This window comes from Vulpes vulpes, chromosome 12 (genome assembly GCF_048418805.1).
Source record: "Vulpes vulpes isolate BD-2025 chromosome 12, VulVul3, whole genome shotgun sequence".
Taxonomy (NCBI): Eukaryota; Metazoa; Chordata; class Mammalia; order Carnivora; family Canidae; genus Vulpes; species Vulpes vulpes.
The window spans coordinates 154,161,471-154,178,387 of NC_132791.1; the positions used below are offsets into that span (position 1 = coordinate 154,161,471).

Genomic DNA, 16,917 nt, shown 5'->3' on the forward strand with positions numbered 1-16,917 from the left:
TTAATAAACCAGCTTTCTTTGACTACATCAGATCAGACTTGGAATAATGGGGTAGAAGCAAATATGAATTTTCATTTTGTACATACCTTTATAGAAGTTTAATTATTTTTTACCATATGCTTATGTAAAAAATCTACTTGACATCAAAGTGTACCTAACACCTGATCAGTATCCAGTAACTTCTTATGAAATCTGAATTGTTGTCATTATAAATGAAAATCACTTTTTTCTATTTCAGAAGAAAATAGTGAAGAAGTATATGAAGAGGTCTATAAAACAAAGAGCAACTACCCAAAAATAGAGTGAGTTTCTCTTTTTTCTTAGTTTGTAGCTAATGGTATTTCCCTATTAGTGTAGGAAAACCAGAGTTGAAGAAACAATCCCCTTCCCTTGACCCTATCATCCTCAGGGAAGATCTGCATCAAGAGTGGAGATAAAATATTTTAATACTACACTGTGATGAATAAGAGACTTGTGATTGTATATAACTATATGCTTTAATTTTTAATTTTATTGCTTTCTCTTTTGAGAAAATGTCCACCTCTCAGAGTAGAGGGCTTTAATATTGTGCTAGGAAATAATTGTGAAGGGAGAGGTAAGTATCAATAAAACTTGCTGCAGTTCTATCATAGTATTCCCAGGAAGAAACCAATGGGTATGACTTAACCTGTGTCTTTGCAAGTTAATAAGGCTGTCTCTGGGATTTTGGCTTAATTTACTATCTAAGAATTCCATGTTATCAGGAATATTTGTTCAAATGGGCATTATTCATCAAGTCTAGTTATTGGGGGCATACTGTGGAAATGAAAACAGCAATGGTCAAAAAGCAAGAAGGTTGGGGGTTGAAGGGAAGAGTAGGGATCCACACTGGGTAGAATGGTGCGGGTGTATCATTCCCTCTCCCTACCCTCTAAAAAATCTAAGAGCATATTTGGAAGGATTATAATCATCAGCTGGGCAGTAAATGTACCACCATTGTTGTGACATCATTCAGTAAATTAAAAGTCAGTGATGTGGATTTCAAGAGCCAGAAATTCCAAAACATATTTGTAAACATAATTTATAAACTATGCTTCCCTAAGTCATCTCCTCTAAAAGTAAGGCTTTGCTTCATATCCTCAAAATAGAGACCATTTGGGGTGGATGAAAGTTTGTATGGAAGTGTAATTCCCTTCGTAGTTAAATGGTAAGTGTTATTTCATATTGATATCTAAACAAAAAAGAAGAGCATAGAAGTTGATAAGGCATTTTCTGCCTCTACCTGCAGTAGGATGTGTTCTTGCATGAGCCTCCTCCATCTCTATTACTCTCTCAAATGTCATGCTATTTACACCCCCTCATTCCTCTTAGTTTAGATGGAAAAGAAGCCCTGAAAAGACTACGGAAATTCTTCAAGAAAGAAAAGGAGAGATTTAAAATGAAGAAAAATAAGTTGAAAGAAAATATAAGGTAAAAAGTTTTGTTTTTACTTTTTCTTTCCAGGAGAGGACTAGCAGTGCCAGACTGGTAGTTATATATCCTATCCTCAGAAACAGTGCAGGGGGTGTCTGAAGCTAAAACCAAAGGCCCTAGTTAAACACCTGTCTCCTCCTTTCCAATTTGTGAGTGAACCACACCCACAGATACTAATAAGACTGTAACAATATCCCTTTTGGAAAAAAAAAAATTGATGATAAAGAGTTGTAAACAAGGGTAAAGAGAAGAAATCAAGCAAAGTCTACAAATGAAATTTTTTTCTTATCACCTTTGGCATATATTCCTGTTCCCACTAACCATTAGGTTATTAATTACATCCTTTTATGATTTTATAGCCCTACAAGTTCAGATGGTTTTATTTGTCTACACTTCCATATTCTAATATGCATCTCTGGTGAGAAGCAGGGTGTAGAGAGGGGAAAATGAACTTCCCAGCTGACTGGTTCATGTATCTCATGGTCTTAGACTGGAGAAGGACCCTCCAAGATCTCCCCAACTAAGTAGCAATGTTTGAGAAGTTTACAAATTTACTAGCTGTAGAGATGGGAGGCCTGGATTCTAGTTTCAGCTCTGCCATTTATTCAATGTGCAGTCATGGGCAAATCATGATCCAACGAGCATTTCCTCTTGAATAGAAGGGAGACTGAGTAGTCTCTAGAGGCATTTCTCTCTCTAATCTGTAGAAATGGACAGAAACATAGATCTATGTTTTATGAGGCAAGAGATGGTAAAGTAATTTCCCTAAGGTCATAAGGCATATTGGCATGGAATTTTTACTCTACCTTGAAGTTCTTATCAATCATAAAGCCTCAAAATTATGTGATTTGAAGCCCAAATGTCTGGTGGATCTAGACCTACCAAGAGATCCAACAAAATATGTGGTTCATAAATTATAGTCCTGACTACGGAAATAGAGCTGCAGTGGTCAATAAGACCTATGCACAAAGGCATTCTCTGGCCCTAGCAGGTTAGATGCTTCTGACAAAAAATTATGATGCTTGTGGTCCCATAAAAATTTGATCCAGGTGAGGGGCACCTAGGTGGTACAGTCAGTTAAGTATCCAACTCTTGGTTTCAGCTCAGGTTGTGATCTCAGGTCGTGGGATCCAGCCCCATGTTGGGCTCTGTGCTCAGTGGGGAGTCTGCTTGGGATTCTCTCTCCTCTCCTTGTGCCCTTCTTCTCACCTCACTCACTTGCTTACTCTCTCTCTCTCTCTCTCTCTCTAAAATAAATAAATAAATCTTTAAAAAAATTTTGATCCAGAAGAGAATGCTGATATCTTCAAGTGCAGACCTTATTTCCTTTTTCTTAGAACTATTGAGTGATTCCTTACAACTTTTAGAACAAATATCCAGTTTCTTTCTATGGCAAGTAAATACTTTATGGCAGCTCCCTTCTTACCTGTCCAATTCTGTCTCTTGCTTAGATCTCTACTCTCTACTATCCCATATAAATACCCCAAGACTTAACTTTGCCATGGTATTGCATGCCTCTTTAACCATAATATCCCCTTGGTATTGAATATACCTGCCCTCCTCCAACCTCCTTTGATTATCAAAGTTCTAGTCTTCCTTTAAAATATGGCCAAGTATTATCCCTTTTGGGACACCTTCCCTGAACCTGTCTACTCAAATTTGGATCATCAATCTCTCCCTAACATCCACTGTATGTCTTATAACATCTATTAATATTCCTGAGAAACCTTTTTTCTTGGAGTCAGAACAATCTCAGGGTAACAAGAGAAATCCATATTATCTAGTCCAACCCACTACACAAGCTTCTCTGCAAACTTCCCAACAAGCCAAATATCTGTGCCTGCACACCTCTATAAAAGAGAAATTACCACCTGCAGAGAAAGATGTTTCATCTTTAGGAGGATCTGTTAAGATTTTTTCCCGTAAGTTTTGGCAAATCTCTCTGCCTTAATTTCTCAGTTAATAACATTTAGATATAACCAGACAGGATGGAATTTTATTACTTTTTGTTGAGCCTTTTGATTGAGGGTTCCTCTCTTGAACACCAACTCCTAGTTGATTATTACCTTCAGAGGGAAGTTGCAACCATGGGAATGTGGCATTTAAAAAGAGTAAGGGTCTTCTAAAAACAAAATGAAACAAAGCAAAAAAAGGAGTAAGGCTCTCTATCCTCTCTTCCTCTCAGACACACACACTATCTATTAGAATACTCATTAAATGGCCTGATTTAGATATAAATAAACCAATAATTAAATGCCACCAGCCATAGCTGTGCTATAAATTTTGCATGGGAATTAGATGTTAAACCCATTCTCACTCCTCTATTCCAGATGCACTGAGTTCCTCTCTTTTCTTTAAAGGACCAAGCACACCTCTGCCGGAAGGTCTCTGCATTTGCTCTTCCCTTTCCCAGAATACTCTTACTCAGATAAACATGTTACTCATTCTCTCCCTTCAGGGTTCTACTCAAGTCACCTTATCAGTGAACCCTTCCCTGACCATCTTCTGAAAAATGGCAAGCCAACCTTCACCTTCAGCTTTCCTGCTCCCTTATCTTGCTCTGCTCTTTTTAATTGCACTTTTCTTCTCACATGACAGAACATAAATTTCCTTGTTTTGTCTGCTTCACCCTACTAGAATCCATGAGGGCAGGGATATTGACTGTTTTGTCCATTGCTATATCTCCAACATAAAGAAAAGAGCATAGGACATGATAGGTACTCAATAAATGGCTATTGGATGAATAAATGACCTAGAAGAAGGAAATACCATTCTAGATTTTTTTGTAGCCTCAGTTTCTAGTTTCAATAGGAGCCACCATCACCCTGACCCAATTAAAAGAGAAGAAAGGAGCCAGTGTTAAGAAAGGCTTCGTTGAGCAAGGAACCCTGGAGTGGAGAGGCCAAAGGTGTGTGCAACCAAGGCACTGAAGACAAGGAGGGTGAAGTGCATCACATGTGTTCTCCCTCCAGTTGTCACAATACCCCATGAGATGGAATCTTTCCTATTTCCCAGATGAAAAATTAACGCTTTGAAAAATATGTGACTTGCACAGGGTAAGTGGATAAGTAGCAGAACTAAGAGTTAGATTCAGGTGTCTCTGACTCCAGGGGCCTTGTACTGCTTGTACTGCTTCTCTATTCTGGCAGAAGCCAGTCTGGTCATACAGTTATTGACAGCAGGGACAGTGAGTAAGTCCTCAGCTCCTTTTCCAGGCACATCCAGCAAGGTATGCTGCATCCAGCTCTAATACTCACCCTGTAAGATATAGCTGGTATTCTTTAGAAATGAAGAAACCAAGGTTTGCATAAAGGTTAGCTGATTTTCCCAAAAGTGCTGTTTCTTTGGACAATACTTTATTATGCTCTTATCATACAGTGTTGTACCAATTTATTTTTGATCTCCCTCACCAAACACTAAGCTACTTCAGGGTAGACACTTTTTCTGATCATTTTGTATACCTAGCACTTGGCCCTGGCCCATGATGAGTGTTCCCCTAATACCTGTAGGACTGAACTTAAATTAATTGCTTAAAATACAGAATTTTTTTCCTGCCAGACTATACTTCCTTCCATCTCTTTAACTGTGTAACCAAACAGTCTACCTGGGCCAAATGTCCTCTCTCACTTAGCAATTTGCTATCTTCCATTTCCCTCTGGCCTGGAACTTTTGCTCGCAAGATATCCTTTTAGCTTAACCATATACATAGGCAGGATTCTATATCTGCAGAGGGTAGTTCTCTTTCACCATATTCATCACACAGTGGATGTCCAGGTGCATCTCAAAGATAATGAGTGGGAAAAATTAGAGAGGATGACAAAACATGAGAGACTCCTAACTCTAGGAAATGAACAAAGGGTAGTAAAAGGGGAGGCGGGCAGGTGGATGGCATAACTGGGTGATGGGCACTGAGGAGGGCACTTGATGGGATGAGCACTGGGTGTTATACTATATGTTGGTAAATTGAACTTTAATTAAAAAATATATTGTAAAAAGATATTTATTATAGGTTGGGTTCTAGATGGCTACAATAAAGCAAATGTTACAATATATTGAATCAAATTTTTTGGTTTTTCAGTTCATATAAAAGTTATATATACTCTATACTAGGGTCTATTAAGTGTGAACCATGTTTTAAAAAATGTACATACCTTAATTAAAAAGTAATCTATTGCCAAAAAAATGCTAACCATCATCTAAGCTTTAGTGAGTCATAATCAGTGATCACAGGTCATCATAACAAATATAAGAGCAGAAAAGTTTGAAATATTGTGAGAATTACCAAAATATGACACAGCGACACAAAGTAAGAAAATCCTGTTGGAAAAAATAGTACTGATAGATTTGCTTGATGTAGAGTTGTCATAAACCTTCTATATATATATGTATATATATATAATATAAATTTTATTTATATATATATAAATAAAAACACAGTATGTGTGAAGTGCAAAAAAACAATGTGCAATAAAACGAGGCATACCTGTATTTGATGGGCATCTTGGAAGGCTAAAAGGTGGAAATAGGATCTTATGGATGGACAAGGGCAGAGCCTGAGGTTGTCTAGTTAGGAAAGGGGCAGGGGTGGGTAATGGGTGGTCCCTGGGGATACATAAGCTCATTTTTAAATGGTGGTATGGAAGTGAGGAGAAGGTTAATCAGAACAAAGCACATTTGCATCAAGAAACCTGGTCATCAATGTGTTACTTGAGATGAGTCAACTAATCTTTCTGAACCTGTTTTTTTTCCTTAACCCATTTGTGTCTTTTGTCAATCAACAGTGCATTTTCAATTTCGCTGCCTGATTTAGGTAAGTGACATTTACTAATTGCTGATACAAAACTACTCAACATTAGCATATTCAGGGACAAGGAAGGAGAAGTAGTAATCCTTCCTTCATTCCACATTTAATGAAAAATTGATATATAAAAATCAAGGTATTTTACACAACAGTATCACCTACTTTGGGGAAGATGAGTAATATTTCTTAAGTGCCTACTGTATACCAGTTCTTTTAAAATCCCAGAAAAATAGATATCTTTTTAGGGAGGCTCTAAGACCCAACATCCATACTTTAGTGATCTGGGATTTGTACCAAGTCTCCCTGATTACAGAGCTTGTGCATTTTACATTATATCACACAGCCTCTTGAAGGATTTGATGCCAAATCACTGTTAATTAAGACATAATAAATTGGACAAGATCACGTTGCAATACACATACTAATTGTATCAAGGATGGGTCATTGAAATATTCTTTGCTATAAAAACAGTAGTGCACAAATTAGCATATTGCCTGATGTATAATATAATCTCAGTACATGTTCAGTGAGTTGAATCTGTCAATAAAAGGGGGCCGTTGTCGCTTGTCGGTTTTTGTTTGTGAGCTCTAGTCATGAGTTTACTCTTATTAGGCAATTCAAATATATTATATTCCAGAAATAAGCGTTTGCTCTACTAAATAACAAACGAAGGTTCTGTAAATAAACCTGGTAAAATCACAAGTCTCCCAAAAGTTCCTTAGGTCTATGTAAAAATCCAAAAAGCCAACTTAGAAAAGGCATGAATTGTACTCCCACCCAAATTTATGAATAATCCAATATGAATTATGGATAATTATATCAGAAGGTCTCAAACTCATTTAAAGTGGTGAATCACTTAAATATGGAATTCTGGGGCACCTAGATGGTATAGTCAGTGAAGTATCTGACTCTTGATTTTAGCTCAAGTCATGATCTCAATGTTGTGATATAGAGCCCTATGTTGGGCTCCACAACTAGGTGTGGAACTTAAGATTCTCTCCCTTGCTCTCCCTCTACCCTTTTCCCACCTCTTAAAAAAATTATGGAATTCCATGTAGAGTACCAAGGAATGTAAATATCCTAAACTAAAAATGTCTAATTATGATTATGCACTAAGATGCAATTTTATGTGAATTAGTATAGAAGAACAGTTGCCAGTTTTGAAATAAAAATAATGGAAAAAAATCAACATGAATATTCTACTTAACACTGTCTTTTTCCCGGGAATTAGGAAAAGCCCACTTACTATTCTAGAAGTAGAACATCTTTGTCCACTTCAGGGATGATGGGAACCTACTCTAAAAATGATCCTTTCAATAACTCATATTTTCTGAAAATCTGCATGAAATTAAATTTATATCTATATCTACCTATATAGATATCTATATAGATAGATATTAATTTATATATAAATATATATATATATATCTGTGTTTGAAATACTAGGGCGTTCCACTACTTTTTAATCTCTCACTGGAATTTCTTCCCAAATGGAGATTCTTTTTGTTCTTTGATACTTCCAGCTTGTGTTCTATGATCAGGTTTTGATAAAACAGACATGGGAATGCACTTGGATAACTGGGTTTTATGGATAACTTGGAAAGTGAGGAAGTGTATAAACTGTACCTAATAATGAACTATTTTGATCTTGTCTTGACCCCAGAACTTAGGTCTCAGGAAGTTAGTATCTATGATAATGTGGATGTAAATGAAAAAGAGCCAAGGTAAGTCCTTTTGCCTCGTTGGTCATCCTTACTGATATGTAACCCATTTTTCCAAAGCTTTGTTAAATATAGTAAGAAGGCCACCTCTTCAGAGCCTTAGAGACTGGATGAAAAGTCAGCTTGTGATATCTCTCCCCTAAATAAGAAAGGAAAACAAGGAATAACCTAGATTATCTAACAGTATTAGGTGATTCAGAAATCACTGGAGCTTTGCAATCTGTTCCATATCTTTGATCTAGAAACTTGAAACTCATTTCAATGCACACACAGTTATTTAATAACCTCTTAAGTACAAGGCAACATGGGGGATAGCAAGCACTGCCTGACAGAGCCTATGTTCTCAAAGATGAAATAACTATGATATAGCAAGAAACCATCTGGAACTTGATTCCCCCTCTCTGGCCGCTTATTATCTGTCCCTTCTCTTTCAACTAAATGGCCAGAAATAAAGGTCCCTTCTACTCATCTTTGATTCATTTAGGGTCACAAATCAGGTCTCAACTGGTACCAAAAGATTGAGATCATTTCCTGCATATTTTCAAACCACAATTCTTTGAAACTGGACCTCAATCACAAGAGGAAATTTGGAAAGAACTCAAATACATGGAGGATAAAGGGCATCCTACTAAAAAAAAAAGAATTGGGTCAACCAGGAAATTATAAAGAATTTTTAAAATTCATGGAAACAAATGAAAATGAAAGCACAACTATTCAAAAGCTTTGGGATGCAGCAAAGGCAGTCCTAAGAGGGAAGTGTATAGCTATACAAGCCTTTCTCAAAAAACAAGAGAGGTTTCAAATATACAACTTAACCTTATACCTAAAGGAGCTGGAGAAAGAACAGCAAATAAAGCCTACATCCAGCAGGAGAAGAGAAATAATAAAGACTAGAGCAGAAATCAATGAAATAAAAACCAAAAGAACAGTAGAACAGATCAACAAAACTAAGGGCTAGTTCTTTGAAAGAATTAATAAGAATGATAAACTCTTGGTCAGACTTATCAAAAATAAAAGATAAAGGAGCCAAATAAATAAAATCATGAATGAAAGAGGAGAGATCACAACCAACACCAAAGAAATACAAACAATTATAAGAACATATTGTAAGCAACTATATGCCAACACATTAGGCAATCTGGATGCATTCCTAGGGACGTATAAACTACCAAAACTGAAGCAGGAAGAAATAGAAAATCTGAACAGACCCATAACCAGCAAAGAAATTGAAGCAGTAATCAAAAACCTCCCAACAAGCAAAAGTCCAGGGATAGATGGCTTCCCAGGGGAATTGTACCAACCATTTAAAGAAGAATTAATACCTATTCTTCTGAAGTTGTTTCAAAAAAATAGAAATGGAGAGAAAACTTCCAAATGCTTTCTATGAGGCCAGCATTACTTTGATCCCAAAACAAAACAAAGACCCCACCAAAAAAAGAGAATTACAGACCAATATCCCTGATGAACGTGGATGCCAAAAAATCTCACCAAGATACTAGCCAATAGGACCCAACAGTACATTAAGGATTGTTCACCATGACCAGGTGGATTTTATTCCTGGGCTGCAAGCCTGGTTCAACATTTGCCAATCAATCAGTTTGATATACTATGTTGATAAGAGAAAGGACAAGAAGCACATGATCCTTTCAATAGATGCAGATGAATGGATAAAGAAAAAGCACTTGACAAAGTACAGCATTCTTTCTTGACTAAAACTCTTCACAGTGTAGGGATAGAGAGAACATACCTCAATATCATAAGAGCCATCTATGAAAAGCCCACAGCCAATATCGTTCTCAATGGGGAGAAACTGAGAGCTTTCCACCTAAGGTCAGGAACATGGCAGCGATGTCCACTCTCACCACTGTTGTTCAACATAGTCCTAGAAGTCCTAACCTCAGCAATCAGACAAAACAATATTATATAAAAGGCATTCAAATTGGTAAAGAAGTCAAACTCTCACTCTTCACAGATGACATGATACTCTATGGAAAACTTAAAAGACTCTACCTCAAAATTGCTAGAACTCATATGGGAATTCAGCAAAGTGGCAGGATATAAAATCAATGCACAGAAATCAGTTGCATTTCTATACACTAACAATGAGACAGAAGAAAGAGAAATTAAAGAGTCAATCCCATTTACAATTGCACCCAAAACCACAAGATGCCTAGGTATAAACCTAACCAAAGAGGCAAAGGATCTGTACTGAGAAAACTATAGAACACACATAAAAGAAATTGAGGAAGATACAAAGAACTGGAAAAACATTCTATGCTCATGGATTGGAAGAACAAATATTGTTAAAATGTCTATGCTACCTAGAACAATCTACACATTCAATGCAACTCAATGAATTGGGGCACATGGGTGGCTCAGTTGGTTAAGCGTCTGCCGAGGTCCTGAGATTGGGCCCTGTGTCAAGCAGGGAGCCTGCTTCTCCCTCTCCTCCCTGCTGTGCTCTCTGTCACTATCTCTGTGTCTCTCTCAAATAAATCTTTTTTTAAAATACCATCAACTTATTTCAGAGAACCAGAAAAGACCCCGATTAGCCAAAGGAATGTTGAAAAAGAAAACCAAAACTGGTGGCATCACAATTCCAGATTTCAAACTCTATTACAAAGCTGTAATCATCAAAACAATATGGTACTGGCACACACACAAAAAAACCCCATAGATCAATGGAACAGAATAGAGAACCCAGAAATGAACCTTCAACTCTATGGTCAACTCGTCTTTGACAAAGCAGGAAAAAATATCCAATGGAAAAAAGGCAGTCTCTTCAACAAATGGTGTTGGGACAATTGGACAGCCACACTCAGACCAATGAAACTGGGTCATTTCCTCACACCATACACAAAATAGACTCAAAATGGATGAAAGGCCTAAATGTGAGACAGGAATCCATCAAAATCCTAGAGGAGAACACAGGCAGCAAACTTTGTGACTTTGGCTGCAGCAACTTCTTACCAGATATGTCTCAAAAGCAAGGGAAACAAGGGCAAAAATGAACTGTTGGGACATCAAGATAAAAAGCTTTTGCACAGCAAAGGAAATAGTCAACAAAACCAAAAGACAACCTACAGTATGGGAGAAGATATTTGCAAATGACACCACAAATAAAGGACTAGTATCCAAAATCTACAAAGAACTTATCAAACTCAACACCCAAAACCCAAAAAATCTAGTCAAGAAACAGGCAGAAGATATGAAGATATTTCTTCAAAGAAGACATACAAATGGCCAACAGACACTTGAAAAAATGTTCAACATCACTGGGCATCAGGGAAATATAAATCAAAACTACAATGAGATACCACCTCATACCAGTCAGAATGACTAAAATTAACAAGACAGGAAACAAATGTTGGTGAGGATTCAGAGAAAGGGAAACCCTCATACATTGTTGGTGGGAATGCAAGCTGGTGCAGCCACTCTGGAAAACAATATGGAGGTTCCTCAAAAAGTTGAAAATAGAGCTACCCTACAACCCAGTAATTGCACTACTGGATATTTACTCCAAATATACAAACGTAGTGATCAAAAGGGACACCTGCACCCCAATATTTATAGTGACAATGTCCACAATAGCCAAACTATGGAAAAAGGCCAGATGTCCATCAATAGATGAATGGATAAAGAAGATGTGGTATGGGGGCACCTGGGTGGCTCAGTGGGTTAAGTGTCTGCCTTCGGCTCAGGTCATGATCTCAGAGTCCTGGGATCAAGCCCCACATTGGACTCCCTGCTCGGCAGAGAGCCTGCTTCTCCCTGTCTTCCTTGCTCCTGCTCTCTGTCACTATCTCTGCCTGCCTCTCTCTCTCTCTCTCTCTCTCTTTCTCTCTCTCTCTCTCAAATAGATAAAATCTTTTAAAAAGCGGTATACCTTTATATTATATTATAATAATATATAATATTATAATATTATACATATAATATATATACCACATATATTACTCAGTCATCAAAAAAATGAAGTCTTGCCATTTGCAATGATGTAGATGGAACTAGAGGATATTATGCTATGTGAAATGAGTCAGTCCGAGAAAGAAAATTATCATACGATCTCACTTATATGGGGGAATTTAAGAAACAAAACTGGATCATAGGAGAAGGGAGGAAAAAATAAAACAAGAAATCAGAGATGGAGACAAACTGTAAAAGACTCTTAATTATAGGAAACTGGGTTGCTGGAGGGGCAGGAGGTGGGGAATGGGGTAACTGGGTGATGAACATTAAGGAGAGCTATGATGTAATGAGCACTGGGTATTACATAAGACTGATGAATCACTGACCTCTGCTTCCAAAGCCAATAATACATTATACATAAATTAATTGGATTTAAATAAAATTTTAAAAAATAAGTTAGAAAACACTGTCAGGTTTCAAATTCGACTGCACTTATTAGGTGTGTAACCTTGGCATTGATTAAACTCTCTGTACTACTAAAAAATAAATAAATAAATAAAAGTTCTTGGAAAGATGTTCTGAAGGAACTTTGAATGGCTAAGTAATAATCCATTGTGTGAATATGTATGTGTGTTCATATGCAAATATGCATGTGTGTGTATACACCACTTCTTTTCTGCTGTTGTTATATACCACTTCTTTATCCATTCATCTATTGATGGACACTTGGGCTGCTTCCACATCTTGGCTATTGTAAATAATGCTGCAATAAACATAGGGGTGTATATATCTTTTCTGAATTATTGTTTTCAATTTGGGGGCTAAATACCCAGTAGTGGAATTAGTGGATCATATGGTAATTTTATTTTTAATTTTGGGGGGAATCTCCATACTGTTTTACACAGTGGCTGCACCAGTTTGTATTCCCACTAACAGTGCCTAAAGGTCCTTTTTCTCCACATCTTGAACAAACACTTGTTTTCTTGTGTTTGTAAATTTTGTCATTCCAAAAGGTGTGAGGTGGTATTTCATTGTGGTTTTGGTTTGCATTTCCCTGATGATGAGTGATGTTGAGCATGAATGAAAGTTTCATTCTTTTGCATATAGCTCTCCAGTTTTCCCAGCACCATTTGCTGAATAAACTTTTTCCCATTGCATATTCTTTCTTTCTTATCAAAGATTAATTGACCATATAATTGTGAACTTATTTCTGGATTTTCTATTATGTTCCATTGATCTTTGTGTCTATTTTGTGCCACTATCATACTGTTTTGATTCCTATATGGCTTGGTAGTATATCTTGAAATCTGAGATTGTGATATCTCCAGCTTTGTTCATCTTTTGTTCATCTTTTTAAAGATTGCTTTGGCTATTCAGGGTCTTTTGTGATTCATACAAGGTTTAGCAGTGTTTGTTCTAGCTCTATGAAAAATACTGTTGATATTTTGATAGGGAATGCATTACATTTCTAAGTTATTTTGGGTAATATGGACATTTTAACTATATTGGTTATGCCAGCCCATGAGCATGGAATATCTTTCCATTTGTTTGTGTCATTTTCAGTTTCTTTCATCAGTGTTTGTAGGTCTCTAACTACAGGTCTTTCATCTCCTTGGTTAAGTTTATCCTAGATATGTTATTATTTTTGTGCAATTATAAATGGGATTGCTTTCTTCATTTCTCTTTCTTCTGCTTCATTATTAGTGTATAGAGATGTAACAGATTTCTGTATATTGATTTTGTATTCTGCAACCCTACTGAATTCTTTTATCAGTTCTAGTAGTTTTTTGGTGGAGTCTTTTGGGGTTTTCTATATAGAGAATCCGGTCATCTGCAAATAAGGAAAGTTTCACTTTTTCCTTAACAATTTGGATGTTTTTTCTGCATCTATTAAAATGATTGTATGGTTCTTACCTTTCTCTTATTGATGTAACATATCATGTTGATTGATTTGTGAATATTGAGCCATACTTGCATCCCAGGAACAAATTCCACTTGATCATGGTGGGTGATTTTTTTAATGTTTGTTGGATTTGGCTAATATTTTGTTGAGGATTTTTGCATCTATGCTCATCAGAGATATTGGCCTGTAGTTCTCTTTTTCAGTAGTGTCTTTTTTTTTTTTTAATAAAATGGTCTTTTTTTAAAGATTGTTTGTTTGTTTGTTTGTTTGTTTGTTTATTTATTTATTTATTTATTTATTTATTTATTTATTTATTTATGATAGAGAGAGAGAGAGGCAGAGACACAGGAGGAGGGAGAAGTAGGCTCCATGCCGGGAGCCCGATGCGGGACTCGATCCCTGGACTCCAAGATCGCACCCCAGGCCAAAGGCAGGCAGTAAACCACTGAGCCACCCAGGGATCCCCTTAGTAGTATCTTTATGTGGTTTTGGAATAAGGGTAATGCTGGCCTCATAGAATGAATGTAGAAGCTTTTCTTCCTCTTCTATTTTTTGGAATAGCTTGAGAAGAATAGGTATTAACTCTTTGAATGTTTGATAGAATTCACTTGTGGAAGCTATCTGGTCCTGGGCTTTTCTTTGTTGAGAGTTTCGGTTTTTTAGGTTTTTTTTTTTTTTTTTTTTTTTTTTTTCACTGATCCAATTTCATTGCTGGTAATCAGTCTGCTCAAATTTTCTATTTTTTCCTGATTCAGTTTTGGTAGATTATATGTTTCTAGGAATTTATCCTTTTTTTTTTTTTTTTTAGCTTTTCCAATTTGTTGATGTATAAGTTTTCATATTTTCTTATAATCCTTTGAATTTCTGTGGTGTAATTTTTCCTTTTTTATTTCTGATTTTATTTGAGTCTTCTCTTTTTTATGAGTCTAGCTAAAAGTTATCAATTACATTAGTCCTTTAAAAGAAGCAGCTCCTGGTTTCATTGATCTGTTCTATTTTTAATTTCTACATTGTTTATTTCTGCTCTGATCTTTATTATCTTCTTCCTTCTACTGGTTAGGAGTTTTCTTTGTTCTTTTTCTTCTAGCTCCCTTAAGTGTAATGTTAGATTGCTTGAGATTTTTCTTGCTTATTAAGGTAGGCCTGTGTTGCTATAAACTTCCCTCTTAGAACAGCTTTTGCTGCATCCCAAAGATTTTGGACATTGTGTTTTCATTTTCATTTCTCTCCCTGTATCTTTTCATTTCCTCTTTGATTTCTTAGCGGTTGAACCATTCATTGTTTAGCAGCATGTTGTTTAACCTCATATATTTGTGTTCTTTCCAGATTGTTTTCTTGTGGTTGATTTCTAGTTTCATGGTGTCATGATCAGAAAAGATGCATGGTATGCCTTCAATATTTTTGAATTAAGACTTGTTTTGTGGCCTAATATGTGACCTATTCTAGAGAATGTTCCATGTGCACTTGAAAAGAATTGTATTTCGTGTTTTAGGATAGAATGTTCTGAATGTATCTGTAAGGTCCATCTGGTCCAATGTATCATTCAAAGCCACAGTGTCCTTGTTGATTTTCTATTTAGCTGATTTGTCCTTTGATGTAAGTGGGGTGTTACAGTCCTCTACTCTTGTATTACTATCAGTTACTTTCTTTAGGTTTGTTATTAGCTGTTTTATGTATTTGGGGTGCTCCCATGTTGGATGCATGAATAGTTACAATTGTTATATCTTTTTGTTGGGTCATTCCCTTTATGGTTATATAATGTCCTTCCTTTTGTCTTGTTACAGTCTTTGTTTTAAAGTCTATTTTGTCTGATAAAAGCATTGCTTACCTGGCTTTCTTTTCACTTCTATTTGCATGATGAATGCTTTTCCATTCCTTTACCATCAATCTGCAGGCATCTTTAGGTTTAAGTCTTTTGTTGGCAGCATATAGATGAGTCTTATTTTTTTTTATCCATTCTATTACTCTGTGTCTTTTGATTGGAATATTTAGTCCATTTACATTCAAAGCAATTTTTATAGGTATGTATTTATTACCATTTTATTACTTGTTTTATGGTTGGTTTTGGAGGTTTCGCCTTCTTGCTCTCTCCTGTCACAGTTTGCTGGCTTTTATTTAGTGATATAGATTCCTTTCTCTTTGTTCTTTGCATATCTATTACTAGTTTTTTATTTATGGTTACCATTAGGTTTATATATAACATCTCCTGCATATGGCAGTCTATTCTAAGTTGATAATTGCTTAAGTTTGAACTCATTCTTTACTCCTCTCATCCCCACATTTTAGGTATATGGGTCATATCTTACAGCCTCTTATTTTGTGAATCCTTTGACAGATTTTTATAGATATTTTTACTGCTTTTGTGCTTCCTACTTTTCCTACTTCTATTTATGGTCTTTGCTTTCCACTCAGAGTCCCCTTTAATAAGATTGGTTTAGTGGTCTTGAATTCCTTTAACTTTTATTTATCTGGGAAATTCTTTATCTCTCCTTCTATGCTAAATGAGTCTTGTTGCATAGAATATTCTTGGTGGCAGGGTTTTGTTTTTGTTTTTCTTTCAGTACTTCGAATATATCATCTCATTTCTTTCTGGCCTACGAAATTTCTGCTGAAAAGATCAGTTGATAGCCTTATGGAGTCTCCCTTGTATGTAACTGTTTTCTTTTCTCTTGCTGCTTTTAACATTCTCTCATCACTACTTTTTGCCATTTTAATTGCTATGTGTCTTGGTGTGGACCTCCTTGGGGTGACTTTGTTGGAAACTTGCTGTACCTTCTGGATCTGAATGTGTTTCCTCCCGTTTCTACAAGTTTTCAGCTATTATTTCTTCAAATAAATTTTCTGCCCTCTTTTCTTTCTATTCTTCTGGGATCCCTACACAATGAATGTTACATGATGGTGTCAGTAAATTCCCTAAGTCTGTTTTCATTTTCCCCCCTCCTCTTTAGCTTATTTCACATTACTTTGTCCTCCAGATCTCTGATCAGTTACTCTGCTTCCTCTTGTCTATCCTTTATTCCATCTGGTGTATTTTTTTAAATATTTTATTTATTTGAGAAAGAGAGAGAACATGCACATGAGCCAGGGGAGGGGCAGAGAATCTTAGGTAGATAGACTCCACGCTGAGCATA

The 16,917-nt window shown here is 36.2% G+C and overlaps 1 protein-coding gene across 4 annotated transcripts in view; it reads left to right on the forward strand.

Annotated features, from left to right (window-relative positions):
- Positions 1–16,917, forward strand: part of FYB2 (FYN binding protein 2) — a 121,584-nt gene that overhangs the window by 95,107 nt on the left and 9,560 nt on the right. For all 4 annotated transcript variants that reach the window (XM_072730819.1, XM_072730818.1, XM_072730820.1 and 1 more), the window contains 4 exons: positions 239–302; positions 1,351–1,449; positions 6,234–6,262; positions 7,917–7,977. In XM_072730819.1, the coding sequence (XP_072586920.1) occupies positions 239–302; positions 1,351–1,449; positions 6,234–6,262; positions 7,917–7,977 (253 nt within the window). The remainder of the gene's footprint in view (positions 1–238; positions 303–1,350; positions 1,450–6,233; positions 6,263–7,916; positions 7,978–16,917) is intronic.